This window comes from Martes martes (genome assembly GCF_963455335.1).
Source record: "Martes martes genome assembly, chromosome: 2".
Taxonomy (NCBI): domain Eukaryota; kingdom Metazoa; phylum Chordata; class Mammalia; order Carnivora; family Mustelidae; genus Martes; species Martes martes.
Genome location: NC_137889.1, coordinates 74,528,250 through 74,546,736, shown reverse-complemented (window position 1 = coordinate 74,546,736; position 18,487 = coordinate 74,528,250). Strand labels below are relative to the sequence as shown.

General features: G+C 37.4%; 1 protein-coding gene across 2 annotated transcripts in view; it reads left to right on the top strand.

Moving 5' to 3' along the window:
• KLHL2 (kelch like family member 2) overlaps nt 1-18,487 on the top strand; it is a 105,008-nt gene that overhangs the window by 83,704 nt on the left and 2,817 nt on the right. The window contains exons 9-13 of one of the 2 annotated variants that reach the window (XM_080797551.1): nt 8,083-8,200; nt 12,518-12,715; nt 13,351-13,452; nt 14,703-14,831; nt 15,441-15,581. In XM_080797551.1, the coding sequence (XP_080653677.1) occupies nt 8,083-8,200; nt 12,518-12,715; nt 13,351-13,452; nt 14,703-14,831; nt 15,441-15,581 (688 nt within the window). The remainder of the gene's footprint in view (nt 1-8,082; nt 8,201-12,517; nt 12,716-13,350; nt 13,453-14,702; nt 14,832-15,440; nt 15,582-18,487) is intronic. The other variant, XM_080797552.1, reaches the window with a different exon arrangement.

The window sequence follows — 18,487 nt, the reverse complement described above, 5'->3', positions numbered from 1 at the left end:
ATCTTTAAAAAAAAAAAAAAAAAGAACAAGAGGTAGTACCGACAGCTAGGAACCTAATCAATACAGACATTGGTAATATGTCAGAACTAGAGTTCAGAATGATGATTATCAGTGTGCCAGCTGGGCTTGAAAAAGGCATGGAAGATATTAGTGAATCTCTTTCTGGAGAAATAAAATCCCTTTCTGGAGAAATAAAAGAACTAAAATCTAGCCAAGTTGAAATTTAAAAAGCTAAGAATGAGGTGCAATAAAAAATGGAAACTCTTACTGCTAGGATAAATGAGGCAGAAGAGAGAATTAGTGATATAGAAGACCAAATGATGGAGAATAAAGAAGCTGAGCAAAAGAGAAACAAACAACTATTTGACCACGTGGGGAGAATTTGAGAGGTAAGTGATAACATAAGATGAAACAATATTAGAATAATTGGGATCCCAAAAGAAGAAGGAAGAGAAAGAGGGGCAGAAGGTATATTACAGCAAATTATAGTAGAGAATTTCCCTAATATGGCAAAGAAAACAAGCATCAAAATCCAGGAGGCACAGGAACCCCACTCAAAATCAGTAAAAATAGGTCCACACCTCACCATCTAATAGTAAAACTTGTAAGTCTTAGTGACAAAGAGAACATTCTGAAAGCAACTGGGGACAAGAAAACTGTAACATACAATGGTAGAAATATTAGATTGGCAGCAGACTTACCCACATAGCCCTGGCAGGAACTGGCATGATATATTCAGAGCAATAAATGAGAAAAATATGCAGCCAAGAATACTATATCCGGCCAGGCTATCATTGAAAATAGAAGAGAGAAAAAGCTTCCAGGACAAACAAAAACTAAAGAATTTGCAAACACCAACCAGCCCTACAGGAAATATTGAAAGGGGTCCTCTAAGCAAAGAGAAAGCCTAAAAGTAGTAGACCAGAAAGGAACAGAAACAATATATAGTAACATTCACCTTATAGGCAATATAATGGCACTAAATTCATCTCTTTCAATAGTTACCCTGAATGTAAATGGGCTAAATGCCCCAATCAAAAGACACAGGGTAAAAAAAACAAGACCGATTGATATGCTGTCTACAAGAAACTCATTTTAGACCCAAAGACACCTCCAGATTTAAAGTGAGGGGAGGAAAACAATTTACCATGCTAATGGACATCAGAAGAAAGCTGGGGTGGCAATCTTTATATCAGATAAGTAAGATTTTAAGCCAAAGACTGTAATAAGAGATAAGGAAGGACACTATATTTTACTTAAAGGGTCTGTCCAACAAGAAGATCTTGTTGGCCCTAACATGGGAGCAGCCAATTATATAAACCAATTAATAACAAAATCAAAGAAACACATTGACAATAATACAATAATAGTATGGGACTTTAACACCCCCCCCCCCGAAATGAACAGGTCATCTAAGCAAAAGATCAACAAGGAAATAAGGGCTTTAAATGACACACTGGACCAGATGGACATCACAGATATATTCAGAACATTCCATCCCAAAGCAACAGAATACACATTCTTCTCTAGTGCACATGGAACATTCTCCAGAATAGATCACATCCTGGGTCACAAATCAGGTCTCAAATGGTACCAAAAGACTGGGATCATTCCCTGCATATTTTCAGACCATAGTGCTCTGAAGCTAGAACTCAGTCACAAGAGGAAAGTTGGAAAGAACTCAAATACATGGAGATTAAAGAGCATCCTACTAAAGAATGAATGGGTCAACCAGGAAATTAAAGAAGAATTGAAAAAATTCGTGGAAAAAAATGAAAATGAACAGACAACTGTTCAAAATCTTTGGGGCATAGCAAAGGCGGTCCTGAGAGGAAAGTATGTAGCGATGCAAGCCTTTGTCAAGAAACAAGAAAGGTCTAAAGTATACAACCTAACCCTACACCTAAAGAAGCTGGAGAAAGAACAGCAAAGAAAGCCTAAATCCGGCAGGAGAAGAAAATTATAAAGATCAGAGCAGAAATCAATGAAATAGAAACCAAAAGAAGAGTAGACCAAATAAATGAAAAAGTAGGAGCTGGTTCATTGAAAGAATTAATAAGATTGATAAACCCCTGGCCAGACTTATCGAAAAGAAAAGAGAAAGGACCCAAATAAGTACAATCATGAATGAAAGAGGAGTGATCACAACCAACACCAAAGAAATACAAACAATTATAGAACATATGAGCAACTATATGCCAGCAGATTTGACAATCTGGAAGAAATGGATGCATTCCTGGAGACATATAAACAACCAAAACTGAACCAGGAAGAAATAGAAAACCTGAACAGACTCATAACCAGTAAGGAGAATGAAACAGCCATCAAAAATCTCCCAAGATTTTTCCCAAGAGCCCAAGGCCAGACGGCTTCCCAGGGGATTTCTACCAAACATTTAAAGAAGAATTAATACCTATTCTCCTGAAACTACCAAAAAATAGAAATGGAAGGAAAACTTCCAAACTCATTATAAGGCCAGCATTACCTTGATTCCAAAACCAGATGAAGGCTCCATCAAAAAGCAGAATTACAGACCAATATTCTTGATGAACACGGATGCAAAAATTCTCACCAAAATACTAGCCAATAAGATCCAACAGTACATTAAAAGGATTATTCACCACGACCCAAGTAGGATTTATTCCTGGGCTACAAGTTTGGTTCAACATCCACAAATCAATCAGTGTGATACAATACATTAATAAAAGAAAGAACAAGAACCATATGATACTCTCAATAGACGCTGAAAAAGCATTTGACAAAGTACAGCATCCTTTCTTGATCAAAACTCTTCAAAGTGTAGGGATCGAGGGTACATACCTCAATATCATCAAAGCTATCTATGAAAAACCCACAGTGAATATCATTCTCAATGGGGAAAAACTGAGAGCTTTTCCCCTAAGGTCAGGAACAGGGCAGAGATGTCCACTATCACCACTGCTATTCAGCATAGTACTAGAAGTTCCAGCCTCAGCAATCAGACAACAAAAAATTAAAAGGCATCTGAATCAACAAAGAAGAACTCAAACTCTCACTCTTTGCCGATGATATGATACTTTATGTGGAAAACCCAAAAGACTCCACTCCAAAACTGCTAGAACTCATAGAGGAATTGAGTAAAGTATCAGGATATAAAATCAATGTACAGAAATCAGTTGCATTTCTATATACCGACAGCAAGACAGAAGAAAGAGAAATTAAGGAGTTGATCCCATTTACAATTGTACCCAAAAAAATAAGATACCTAGGAATAAAGCTAACCAAGGAGGCAAAGAATCTGTACTCAGAAAAATATAAAGTACTCATGAAAGAAATTGAGGAAGACACAAAGAAATGGAAAAACATTCCATTCTTATGGATTGGAAGAACAAATATTGTGAAAATGTCTGTGCTACCTTAAGCAATCTACACATTTAATGCAATCCCTATCAAAATACCATCCATTTTTTTTTCAAAGAAACGGAACAAATAATCCTAAAATTTATATGGAACCAGAAAAGACCCTGAATAGCCAGAGGAACGTTGAAAAAGAAAGCCAGAGTTGGTGGCATCACAATTCCAGACTTGAAGCTCTATTACAAAGCTGTCATCATCAAGACAGTATGGTACTGGTCCCAAAACAGACACATAGATCAATGGAACAGAATAGAGAGCCCAGAAATAGACCTTCAACTTTATTGTCAACTAATCTTTGACAAAGCATGAAAGAATGTCCAATGGAAAAAAAGACAGTCTCTTCAACAAATGGTATTGGGAAAACTGGACCATTTCCTTACACCACACACAAAAATAGACTCAAAATGGATGAAAGACCCTCAGTGTGAGACAGGAATCCATCAAAAATCCTTGAGGAGAACACAGGCAGCAACCTCTTCAACCTCAGTTGGAGCAACTTCTTCCTAGACACATTGCTAAAGGCAAGGGAAGCAGGGGCAAAAATGAACTATTGGGGGGGGCGCCTGGGTGGCTCATTGGGTTAAAGCCGCTGCCTTTGGCTCAGGTCATGATCCCAGTGTACTGGGATCGAGCCCCACATCGGGCTCTCTGCTCAGCAGGGAGCCTGCTTCCTCCCTTCTCTCTCTGCCTGCCTCTCTGCCTACTTGTGATCTCTCTGTCAAATAAATAAATAAAATCTTAAAAAAAAAAATGAACTATTGGGACTTCATCAAGATCAAAAGCTTTTGCACAGCAAAGGAAACATTTAACAAAACCAAAAGATAGCTGACAGAATGGGAGAAGATATTCACAAATGACATATCAGATAAAGGGCTAGTGTCCAAAATCTATAAAGAACTTATCAAACTCAACACCCAAAGAACAAATAATCCAATGAAGAAATGGGCAGAAGACATGTACATACATTTCTGCAAAGAAGACAGCCAGATGGCCAACAGACAAATGAAAAAGTGCTCCACATCACTCAGCATCAGGGAAATACAAATCAAAACCACAATGAGAGGAAACTACCTCACACCAGTCAAAATGGCTAAAATTAATGAGTCGGGAAATGACAGATGTTGGAGAGGATGCAGAGAAAGGGGAACCCTCCAACCCTGTTGGTGGGAATGCAAGCTTGTGCACCACTCTGGAAAACAGTGTGGTGGTTCCTCAAAAAGTTGAAAATAGAGATACCCTATGACTCAGCAATCACACTACTGGGTATTTACCCTAAAGATACAAATGTAGTGATCTGAGGGGGCATGTGCACCCGAATGTTTATAGCAGCAATGTCCACAATAGCCAAACTATGGAATGAAACTAGATGTCCATCAACAGATGAATGGATAAAGAAGATGTGGTATATATATATTCAATGGAATACTGTGCAGCCATCAAAAGAAATGAAATCTTGCCATTTGCGATGATGTGGATGGAACTAGAGGGTATTATGCTGAGCGAAATAAGTCAATCAGAGAAAGACAGTTATCATATGAGTCTCTTTGATATGAGGAATTTGAGAGGCAGCGTGGGGGTTGTGGGGGTAGGGAAGGAAAAAATGAAACAAGATGGGATCAGGAGGGAGACAAACCATGAGAGACTCTTAATCTCACAGAACAAACTGAGGGTTGCTGGGAGTGAGAGAGTAGGGAGAGGGTGGTTGGGTTATGGACATTGGGGAAGGTATGTGCTATGGTGAGTGCTGTGAAGTGTGTAAGCCTGATAATTCACAGATCTGTACCCTTGGGGCAAATAGTACATTATATGTTAATAAAAATAATTTTATTTATTTTTTAATAAAAATAATTTTAAAAAGTTTATCTACACGTATTTTTGAAAAGATACTTGTATTGGATGCTCTTTCAGCAACACTGTTTGCCATTTTAGAGTGGTTATATTCAAGATTAATTCTGAGGAGATAGGTAAGAATAATGCAAAGGTTAATTTCTCATGCTTACATATTTTATAATAGTGATGCATTTTATCATGGTATTGATAAGTCAAATCAGACAAAATGTGGTAGTAGTGCTAAGGAAACTTTTGCAATATTCAGTAATATTTCTTCCATGACAGTGACTTAGTACTTTTTATATTAGGCTCTGATTTTGTGGAATCATACAGATTTGCACGAATGATTCTTTTTATATCTCGTACATTAGTTTTGCACCTTCAGTAAACCATGTTGGGAGTGTGTAAGGCACTCTTGGATTTGGACATCATAGTGAGAAACTATGTTTGCTCCTGTACTTTGTTGCCTTTTCACTTTGGAATCTGTATTTTTAGAAATGTTATCCTATTATTTCTGTGTATGTATTCATTTTACTCAGGATATCTGTTGAGATTTCCAATTGGAAAATTATGAAACTTGATTTTTCAGGAGGCATTTTCTACCTAATATTTAGTAGGTAAAGAAAACAAAAAAACAAAGTTTAATGTGCATTTTATGATGGTCGCTTGGGTTTGTTTAACTCCCTACCCCTTGCCTTCCTTAAACATGTCACATTGAACTTTTCCATACAAAAAAATGTTTCCAGTTTTCTATTCCTTTATATTAGCGTAATTAGTTTGGTGTTTCTCAAAACAGATCAGATGCCTTTTACAAATAACTGTGGTGTCAGAGTCATGATCACTTGTTTTGATGGTTAGTAGCACAGTGGTTTTTAGTTCAGTCTCTTGATCTCATACAAATATCCCTGCTCTCTTGTGTTCCTATTATCCATTCTTTGTCCCTCTTCTCTCTGATTCCTGGAGTCCCAAATCCTCACCTAATTCTACTGTTCTTGGGTGAGCTCAGGACAGATAATACTGCCATTCTCTGTATTCAGTAGTGTGTTTTCCCTTCCGTCCTCATTGTGACGTGCAGAAGGGAACCACTGCACAGAAAGCATGAGATTCGAAGTTTGAGAATTATGAAATCTAATAAATCAGTATTGTTTCTCAAGGATTTTTTGAAAAGTATTGCCTTCAGAGATTTGTTCTGTAAAAGTGATCTTCAGAGATGTTAACCAAGCTTTTGTTAACTATTGCCTAACAGCTAGGCAGTGTTTAGAAGTTTAAATGCTGATTGATCTTACATAAATAGCTGGATATGAGGTTGATCTTTCTGTCTGTCCTACCTTTATGATTTTACAACCTGCCTTTCTTCTCCCCCTCCCCTTTTTTCCGCTTGGGTGAGAGCGGGGAGAGTATTACAGATTTTCTTAATTCTTCCTTATTTGCATCAACATTAGAAGAATGACACATCTGAAAAAAATCATGTTATTGGTCTATGCTCAGTCTTCTTTTTTAAGACCTTGAAAATTTCTTCTACTCTCCAGTTAATAAATTACTAAAAGAGTCTTCTTTTTGGAAACTTGGGATTTACTCTGATTCAGGAATCATGTTTTCGCATACCCATCTTTCTTTAGTTCTAAGTACAGGTAGGTCATTGCTTTGTTAAGCAAACCTCCCCTTTTCATATGTATGAATGATTCCATCTCCTTTTGTTTTGACTTTTTATTTCCTTTGAACATCTGTTTCCTCCTATCATCACATCATCTTTCCCCTGAGGTCCTTGCCATTCTTTAAAGTTTTCCATGCGTGGTATCATTAACTTTTATGTTCTTCCAATTTGAGAGCTGTGTTTTCAGTGTTGCCAAAGAGTGCCCCTTCATACTTGGTAAAAGACAAACCCAGTGACAGCTAAATTCCATCTGTCTCTCAAGGTTTCACCCCCTCCAGGAAGCTTTCACTGAATTATGGCAACATTCCATTTTCTGATCAGCATTAGCGATTCATGTCTATACTAATCATATACCTTTTTGGTCATGCATAATTGTATATTGTTCTTGAATTACTTCATGGGTCTTGTCTCCTTAGTGAGATCTATAAGCTCTTGGGAGGTAGACTGTCTTGTATTTCTTATGTGTATGATACCTAGCACAGTTCTGGACAAATATTGATGATAGGCACTTGGTAAATAGTTGGATTGAACTGAAGAAATTTGTAGACCTTGTTTATTCTTAACACTAGCCTATTGTACATTCATTCATTATGATTCCTGGTATCTCCATTATCTGTCCTTTAGATTGATTTATTTGTGTGGCATCAAAGGAGGTCTCTACTTGAGATCTAGGAATGTATGCTCTCTTGTGAACTCCAGTTCAGTTGCTCCCCCTTTTTCAACAGTTTTTTATTTTCCTTTTTTCATGTTTCTTTTAATACCTTACTGCCCTTTTCATTTCACCTACCTACTAACATAGATTTCACTTCTCTGTGTTCTCCTGAATTGTGGAGACCTAATCTCTGGTCATTACAAAGCCAGGGTCTAGTTTATAGCAAGCCCTATGACCTATTGCAGCCTTGCCAGTGCTGAGTGCCTGCTGTTTTTTGGCTTTAATACTGCTTTTGCTTGAAGGATCAGAAACTTAGTCTAGTTTCTGAAATCCTTATTTTTGACTAAATGTGCTAGATAATAGAATTGTAGTTCTAACATGTGCCCCCTTTGTTGATGTTTATTAAGTGTTGATTAGGTGGTTGTTTTTCCCCAGCTCACCCTACCATTTTCATCCTAACACTCTCCACATCAGTGTCCTTGTAAGACATTTTAAATCCCTCTATATGCAATAGTTGCTTATTCAAGTGCTTACATTTCTGCCCCTCCAGTTGATGGTGGTAGTTGGGGGCCAAGCACCAAAGGCTATCCGAAGTGTGGAATGCTATGACTTTAAAGAAGAGCGATGGCACCAAGTAGCAGAATTACCTTCCAGGAGATGTAGGGCAGGTAAGCGTGATGCATTTCTCTGCTGTTGGGTCATTGGGAGCTTCACTCTCAGGACTTATTTTATTAATTAGAAGACTCTTTACTAGAAAAGCTTTGATTAAAATAGATATGTCATGAATGCCCCAAGACATTGTTGGGGAGAGCCACTCAGTCTTCATCTTTGCATACCTTTCTGATTCTCTAGTAGAAGGTGGCATAGCTAGCAATTTGCTGGATATTTTCCTGGTTACCTTTACTCAAATGTTGAGAAATAATTCTTTAGGTTGGGACCCTTCGTTCTAAGAGATTCCTGACTTTGCTATAAAATCCACAGTTAGTTGCCTTCTTCCAGGCATGCATTTTATAAACATTTGTTGAAATAGACTTTATTTAGCCAAAACTGCAAGCAGAAAGGCAGTTGTAAACCCCTAAGGGTTCTTCAAACTCAAACTCCATAATTCATGACTCCCATAGCAAATGGAACGTAGTTATCTCATTCTTTAAGTGCTGTTTAATATTTGGGGGTGGGTCTGGATGTAGTATAGTTTTTGCTAATTTTTGTTGAACATTAAAATTGTTTTTAATCTGACATTATGAACAGTGCTACAATGAATCCCTGACACTTAACATCATTATGTACATGTGCCAATATATTTTAGTGGGGTAAAACTCTAGAACTTAAGTACTGATTCAAAGGGTATCCTAAGAGGAAACACTGATTATTACTACCACAAATAGTAAAATATGAAGGTACCATTTCCCTACATTCCCAAAAACACCTTGGATTAAATTTTTTGAGTTTTGCCACTCTGGTAGATGGAAAATGTTATCTCATCTTTCCTTGTGCTTCCTTTATTATGAGGAGAGCTCAACATCTTTCTGAATTGTCAGTTTATGATTTTTGCCATTTTTTTATTATTTCACTGGTTTGAAGGTAAGGATACTTTCCTGGTAAGGAAAGTATCATTTTTGTTTGTCATATGTGGTGTGAATATTTATTTGTATTTTTTCTTTTTTGATTTTACTTGTGTTATTTTCACCACATAAAATATTTGCCATTTTATGAAGTTCTGTACATCAAGGTTTGCCTTTGGATTTAAGGATTTATTGTGTAGAAAGGGCTTACTCAAAACTATTTGTGTATGTGTGTATATACGTGTTTTTTATTTAAGTTAAAAAATTATTTAAAAAAACAAATTATTTTTAAGCTTTTTTTTCTTTCTTTTTTTTAAATTTCTTTTCAGCATAACAGTATTCATTGTTTTTGCACCACACCCAGTGCTCCATGCAATACATGCCCTCCTTAATACCCACCACCTGGCTCCCCCAACTTCCCCCCTTCCCCCCCCTTCAAAACCCTCAGGTTGTTTTTCAGAGTCCATAGTCTTTCATGGTTCACCTCCCCTTCCAATTTCCCTCAACTCCCTTCTCCTCTCCATCTCCATCTAGAGAAGAGTTGCAAAGATACTATGAAGTGTTCTGATATATTCATTTCTTAATATTAATATCTTATACAACTCTGATACGATTTTCAAAACTAAGGAATTAGCATTGGTACATTACTATTTAAACTACAGACTTCATATTTTATGAGTTTTTTCATTAATGTCCTTATTCTGTTTCAGAAACCCACATATTGTATTTGTCATATTTTCTTAGTCTCTTCTGATCTGTGATAGCTCTGTAGTCTTTCCTTATCTTTCATGCCCTTAATTCTTTGGTTAGGTGTTCTGAAGAATGTCTCTCAGTTTAATGTTTTCTCCTGATTAGATGGAGGTTATCATGATTATCTCTGGTGATGTTAACCTCAGTCACTTGGTTAAGGTGGTGTCTGCTAGATTTCTCCCCTAAAACAAAATTATATTCTAAAATATGAATTTTTCTAGTATTTGCAGAATTTTAATTTTTATATTCACATCAGAAACATCTAGACTTTATTTTGATATAAGAATTAAGATGTGGAATTGTTTTTTTTTTTTAATGGTAGCCAGTTCGAAGATTTTTTATTGGCTAATTCAGCTTTTTCCATTCATTTGAAATGCTGCCTTTATCATATACTAAATTTCTACATTTATTTGGTTTTATTCTGAATATTCTGTCCTGTTCCATTGACTCATCTTGTCTATTTATGCTTCAAAATAGAGCAGTTATCATTATAATTACTATGCTTTATAATTTGTTTTAAGATATGATGGGACTAGTTACCCGACTGGTGATAGGACTTGCTTCTTCTTTCTTCAGTAGATTTTTAACATTTTCTTCATATGGTTCTGAATGTTTCTTGGCAAGGTCATTCTTCGATATTTTTTCTTTATTGTTACTGTTGGAGTCTTCCCTGATATTTATAACTGGTTTCTCATTTCATATCTGATTCCTGATTCAGTTTCCTTTTTATTGTACCATAACTCATTAGACTGGGTCCATTCCAAAGTGTATTTTTCGTGCGTAAATTTTACCTTCATTGTGCCCTCGTGAAAGCACAATGTGCCTCCCCACCCACTTCAGACTGGAGTTGATGCCCTTTAACTGTGGAATTCTGGCCAAATTACTCAAACTTTTGGGGGCTTCCCTGTAACTTTAGGGAGTATCAATTCTTTTAGTTTACCCCCTCTCCACCCAGAGTGTTTGGACTCATATGTCGTTTTCTTCCTTATCACCTGAAGTACCCTAGCACTTGCTAAGCATATTGTATATCTTTGAGAGATGATAGATTTTTGTTTTGTTTGGAGAGAAAAGAAAATGAACACTGCAATGGTCCAGATTCCCACAGTGAACATTCCCCAGTGTTCCTCATGATTCATACCGCCTGCTCTGTTCCCTACTCACTGGCTGCCCAGGCCTTCCTAGGAGAAATACCACATTTTCTTTATCGAGGGCACTCAGGAAATCCAGGGGTTACTCTTCATCATTCATTAGTTCTCTGTGTACTTAAATTGTCTGTTGCCCACAGCTCTCCTCAAATCCTTGAGATTTACCGGAAAGTAACTTGAGTATTCATTTCCTCATCGAACCAGGGACTGAAAAGTCATTCCTTTCCCTGACAGAGAGCTGCCGACACAGGCAGTTTCATTTGAACTGTAAAGAGTCTTCATGCCATAGGAAGGACTGCACATCCATACATATTTTGGGCGCTGGGGGATCAAGCACCAGAGGGTAAGACAGTCGGGGTTCGTGGTCTGTGCCTTGCCTGATGACATCATATGAAACATTGAGCTGGTCAGCACTTTGGACTGCTGATTCCTGGTCTCCCAGCTGGATTCAGAGAACTGTGAGGCACTGTGCCTGCCCCAAGCTGAGCCGTGACAGAAGCACTACAGAATTGAAGACCAGTAGAACTTGGAACAGTGTATAGTGATGAAAATGCAGACTGTGCGAGATTTACTAACCTCAAATGCGAATCTAGGTGCGATTTGCTCTGGGGGGTTCAGGAGCTAGAGGTAATCCCTTCAGGCTAAAGTGGTTCGAGAGAATGTGGAACTTTCACTGGGACTTGAAACTTGAAGAAAGCAGAGTAGGTGGTAAGAGGGGCTGCTCAGATCAGGACAACCACAGGAAAAAGCTTAGAGAAGTGAAAAAGTAATTAAACTCAGAGGCTAGCAACTTGGCTTCTCAATCCAGGGATTCCCTAACCTCTCATTAGCCTAGGGTCAGCAAACTTTTTACCGTACCAGAAAATAAGTATTTCAGGCTTTGTGGGTTATATGGTCTCTGTCACAGCTCAAGTGCCACTGCAGTGCGAAAGCAGTCCTAGACACTACATAAATGAATGGGTGGGGCTGTGTTCCAGTGAGACTTTATTTATGGGTGTAGAAATTTGAATTTCGTGTAGTTTTTCCTGTGTCACAAAATATTCTTTTTCTTTTGGTTGTTTTTCACCAATTAAAAAATGTAAAAACCACTCCTGGCTCATAGTTTCTAAAAAAAATAATCACAACCCCTGATTTAGCTCATTAACATGATAAACTGGCAGTACGTTATGCAAATTGAGTATAAACATATAGAGTGGAGGATCCAAAATTGAAAGGTGTGGGAGCTGTATACAGGTTTAAGCAGTTGGCAAATACTGCCTCAGTATTTAAGTCTGTAAATAAATACTTGAAAAAACCAAGAGTCAAAATAATGCCTCAGCCCACACCACTGCATTTTTAAATAATCTTGGAAAGGAGGACAGTTTAGTGGTTAGATATTCTTGCTAATGAATAGAGTTCTATTTAGTTGGTGTTCTCCTAAGAGTAGTTTCTATTCTGACAACAGCTGTGGACTTACTGGAACACAGCCTTTAGATAGTGTGGTCATCTGGTTGCATACTCATCGTTAACTGCTGGATTTCTTTGGCAGGGATGGTCTACATGGCTGGGCTTGTTTTTGCTGTTGGTGGCTTTAATGGCTCCTTGAGAGTCCGCACTGTAGATTCCTATGACCCTGTGAAAGATCAGTGGACCAGCGTTGCAAACATGCGGGACCGCAGAAGCACTTTGGGGGCTGCTGTACTGAATGGATTGTTATATGCTGTGGGAGGCTTTGATGGCAGCACAGGTAGCTTCCTTTTGGTCTTTTCTATGTTGTATTAGAATTAACATAGCAATCATGTTTAGGGAATAAATTGTGGCAAATTTAGTAGGAGACTTTTGAGTGTTTTAACAGGTATTATAAAGGTAAGCTTAAAAGCTTCCATCAAGAGTTCTTTTAAGGGATGCGTGGGTGGTTCAGTCAGTTAAGCATCTGCCTTGGGCTCAGGTTCTGATCCTGGGGTCCTGGGATCAAGTTCCACATTGGGCTCCCTGCTCAGTTTCTCCCTCTCCTTCTGTGCTCGTGCACTCTCTCTCTCTCTCTCTCTCCCTCAAATAAATAAATAAATAATTTTTTTGAGAGTTCTTTTAAATGGTGGAAGAGTACTTAAGTCTGTAAATTTTTTTCTTTATGCGTATCACTGTCAGTCCTCTTACCATGTTTAAAAAGCTAAGAAATATCGGTAGCTTGGATAGGAGCCCTGGGGAAAAGAGGCTAGTCCTATGTATCATGTAATTGATGTTTACATTCCATTTTCCTCTTTTAATTTAGACCAATTTAACATACCTGAAGTACTTTTCCCTAATAATATATGTAAAGGAACAGTTACCTTACTTTTTTTTGTTAGAGGAGGAAATGAAGAGTATTGTGCTTTTTTACAGGTTTATCATCTGTGGAAGCATATAATATAAAGTCTAATGAGTGGTTTCACGTGGCTCCAATGAACACAAGGAGGAGCAGCGTGGGTGTCGGTGTTGTCGGAGGTGGGTGCTGACAGTTGTTTCAGGTGAATCTTTCCAGGCACGTATGGCTTTTTGATTGCTAAGAGTGATCCTTCCAATAATCCAAACACCAGTTTTCTAAATGGGCAAGCACACGATCATTTAAACAAGGAAAGGAAGAGCCGCTGTAAAATTTTATCATTTTTTAAAAATTAGTTTGTGTATAAAAACTAAACTGTGGAAGCCCTTGTTCTCCAGTCCTCCTTTTTCTCCTTCTGTCCTCTTTTTCATCCCATTCTTCTCTCTCTCTTGTTTGTAACCTATATAAAACTGTTAACTGATCTCAATTCAGTTGTTTAGGGAACAAATCAGAGGACATATGTGCAAAATTTTATTGCTGGAGAAAGGCTATTTCACATTTAGGAGGATGGGTTGCCACAGTTATTTATATCTTACCTTGTCCACCGAAAGAGCTTAAGAAAGGTTGTAACTATTATTTTTTGGTGCAATTTTTAGAATTTTAAATCTGCCTGGGCAGATTTGTGGGTTCTCACTCCTTCCCCACTATTGGTATAATTCTTTGTACTAACTTTTTTTCAAAACAGCTTTATTGCAATATAATTCACATACCATACAATTCACCCATTTAAAGTGTAAAATTCAATGTGCACACATCACCACAATTCATTTTAGAATATTTTTGTTCCCCCAAGAAGCAGCCCCACTTCCCTTAGCTGTCACCCCCATCCCCCCAGACCTCAGCAGCCACTAATCTACTTTGTCTATGTATAAATTTCCCACTTTTGGACATTTCATATTGATGAAATAATAACAATATATGCTCTTTTGTGATTGGCTTGATTTAAAGTAATGTTTTTTGGGGTACATCTGTGTTGTGGCATTTGCCAGTACCTCATTTCTTTTTATCGCCAAATAATATTCCACTGTATACTGGTATTAATTTTTGATTTAACTTTTTTTCCCATTTTACTAAGATTACCAAGATATTTGTTTCCCACGATGTTGTTTACTTACCAAATAATGTTATCCAAAGATGCGATGACTGTACTTTATTATTCAGATTTGTTGATGAAAATGTTAAGTTAGTATCATCAAATATGCCCTGCAGAGCTTCATAATGTGGTTTGATAATGCCTTTGATCACCACTAGGGAATATCTTTATAGTTTATAAAAATAATAAAAGAGAAACTGCTACTGTAGACGAAAATACTTAATGCTTTGAAGAAATAGCTTTTGATGATTCTGGCTTTCTTTGTGATTCCATGTTTAGGTTTGCTCTATGCTGTAGGGGGTTATGATGGAGCTTCACGTCAATGTCTTAGCACAGTAGAATGCTATAATGCTACAACAAATGAGTGGTCATATATAGCAGAAATGAGCACCAGACGGAGCGGAGCCGGTATGTAGGCAACTCATTTAGATTAAAGCATGAAAATGATGGAAATGAATTAATAAACAAGTGAAATGATTCATTGACTGCTCTTTGTATTACCATAAAATATATTATATATGCTGATTTTAATGACATTGTTAAATCTCCTTTGAATTAGGCAGGTAGGTGGATAGCTATATTTAAATATCACTTTGTACAATTCCTAAGTGCTATATTAAAGGCTTCTTGTATCACGTAATTATTTATATTGTTTGGCATTCTTTGAGTTTTTGTTCTTAGTTCTTACTGAACTTCATAATCAAGTCTCTTCATATCCATTTCTTACAAGTTTTGTGCTTTAATACTGGTTTGCTTTTACTGTGAAAGTTGTTTTCAGAAGGATTATGTTAAAGGACTTCCCTCTTTGTGTTTCACTCTCATATTATTTTTATTGTATTCGACATACCTCTTTTAGAATAGTAGTTCTTACTGAGATTCTCATTTGTCAGATCAATTCATTTCCATTTCTTGTGAGCTTTAATATTGACTTACTTTTACAATCATTTGAATAAACCCTAGGATCTTATAAATTTGTCACTTTTACTCTACTATAGTTTGGTTCTTTGTGTTTTATAGGTGTTGGTGTGTTAAACAACTTACTGTATGCTGTTGGGGGTCATGATGGTCCTTTAGTACGAAAAAGTGTTGAAGTGTATGATCCCACCACCAATACATGGAGACAGGTTGCAGATATGAACATGTGCAGAAGAAATGCAGGTATCTGTCTAGCTTACAGTTATGGAATTTATATTGATTTGTATTCAGAGTTTTACTGGTATTGCTGTATATTTTCATTCTTTTACTGATTTGGGTTTTCTAGTAGATTAGCTATTTAAAATGAAACATATAGTAATCTTATATAGTGAATGCCTAGCTTAGTGGCTACTTTTTGGTGATAATGTAGACTAAATCAGAGGAAGAGGCTTTTATATTTGATGCTTAAATTCATTCATTCTTACCACAGATATTTTTGAGTGCATACCATGTACTGTGTACTGGAGTTCCCAGTCCTCAGAGTTTAGTCTGGTTGAGTATTTATATGAGGTTAAAAGCTAGTAGTTTATCTGAATCTGAAGAAGCTAACCCTAATTTAATATAGTTCATGATTTCTAAAATTGGAAAAGCTAAAACAACATCAACAATAAGTAATTTTTTAGAAGATTTATTTTATTTTATTTTATTTTTTAAAAGATTTTATTTATTTATTTGACAGACAGAGATCACAAATAGGCAGAGAGACAGGCAGAGAGAGAGGAAGGGAAGCAGGCTCCCTGCTGGGCAGAGCGCCCGATGCGGGGCTCGATCCCAGGACCCTGAGATCATGACCTGAGCTGAAGGCAGAGGCTCAACCCACTGAGCCACCCAGGCACCCCAAGATTTATTTATTTTAGAAAGAGAGAGCATGAGCAGGGGGAGAGGCAGAGGGAGAGGGAGAGAAATCCTCAAGCAGACTCCCCACTGAGCATGGAGGCTGACATAGGACTTGATCCCAGAACCCTGAGATCATGACCTGAGCCAAAATCAGGAGTCAGACACTTACTTTCCTGAGCCACCCAGGTGCCCTACAACAGCCAAGTAATTTTAAGAAAGCTGAGGTCTTCACGATTAGGGAAGAACTACTTAAAAAGAAGAACTATGGAAGGGAAATAGAAATGAAAAATAGATTCAGCATAGCTAAATAGTCTTTTCAGGAAATGCTAGTCATCTTTAAAATTCCATTATCTTCATGCCATTTCCCATAGTCCAAAATAAGTTCTTCATGATTTTCAACCTCACTGTACACTACTGGATTTTACAAGATGCACCCTCCACCCCAATGCTCTTCTTAATCTCTCTTTATTTTTAAAAAATTTCTAATTAAGTTGGTGTGGTTATGAGGGGAAACTAGTATATGGGACTACAAGCACCTTTCCCATCATCCAGTCAATTGTACTTGGTGAAATACTAAAAACCTCTTAGTCCAGAACCATGGTAAGACCCACAAATCTGGGCCCTAAGTAGAGTAAGTGCTTGACCCCAATACATATCAGGTTAGGAAAGCCACAGTAATATGTGCATGTGCCTTGCTGGATTAGGGAGTTTATTTGCATTCTGAGCTTTCATTATTTTCCTAAACACTGGAATAGTCTGATTTTTCCCCCGCTACCTATGTTTTATTGTTTTCAAATCAAAATTAGCTCATTTCTTGTACCTAGAAGAATAAGGCAATAAATTGTATATGTAGAACTATCATCCTGCTCTTGCTTATTAAACAGTTGAACTATATTAAAATGATACGCATTTGCTTCTTGTCAAGAAATTAGAATAGTAACATAACTGAATTTGAGTAGCGAAAATCCATTCCATTTGCACAGAAGATACTACTGCTGGGGCGCCTGGGTGGCTCAGTCAGGTAAGCATCTGCCTTTGGGAGAGGTCATGATCGCAGGGTCCTGGGATTGAGCCCCACACTGAGCCCCACATCAGGTTCTCTGCTTCCTCTGCCACTCCCCTGCTTGTGTTCTCTCGCTCTTTCCCAAATAAATAAAATCTTTAACAAAAAGAAAAAAGATACTATTGGTAGTGTACTTTTAAATGTTATATAGAGATTTGGACTGATTACTTTGTTATGTTAAAAATCTACAAGCAGGGCGCCTAGGTGGCTCAGTTAAGTGACTGCTTTTGGCTCAGGTTATGATCCTGGAGTCTGAGGATCGAGTCCCCCATCAGGCTTCCTGCTTGGCAGGGAGTCTGCTTCTCCCTCTGACCCTCCCTCTTCTCATGCTCTCTCTCGCTTTCTCTCATTCTCTCTCTCAAATAAATAAATAAAACCTTTAAAAAAAAATCTACAAGCATCTGTTAATTAGGTTAGCAAAACCATCTACAGAACTACGGAAACCAGTGTATAGGCAACATCCTCTGGTCGTTGTGATGCTCTCTGGTACCAGTTAGTTCTGAATCTTGTTTAAAATTATTATATGCTTTTTAAAGTATATATTAAAATAAAGAGCTTTTACAAGTTTTCTTTTTAACTCAGCTTTCTTTGTAAAAATTTATACCTAGAAAACAGTTGCATAGGTATGAAAAACGTATGTAAGAGGGATCCTTGTTCATTGCAACATTACTAGAAGTGCAAAAAAACTGAAAATGGGGGCACCTGGGTGGCTCAAGGGGTTAAGCCTCTGCCTTCAGCTCAGGTCATGATCTCAGGGTCCTGGGATCGAGCCCCACATTGGGCTTTCTGCTCAGCAGGGAACCTGTTTTCCCCCGTCTCTCTGCCTGCTGCTCTGTCTACTTGGGATCTCTCTCTCTGTGTCAAATAAATAAATAAAAAATCTTAAAAAAAATAAAAAAACTGAAAATAACTTAATATCTATCAGCAAAAGACAATCACATTATGGTATTATAAATGGAATACTATGCAGCCATTAAACATTATGTAGATCTATATTAACTTAGGGAAATGTCCAAGGTACATTGTTTGGGAGTGGGTGCGTAATAAAGCAGTGTGTGTAGTATAAGCAACTTTAAGGTTAAAAAAAGAAGTATCTGAGTATAAATGCATAGATAAGAGTCAGCAAAAGTAGCGATCAGAATTTCAGTGGTCGTTATTCTAATTAGTACAGAATTAGAGGTGATCTTTT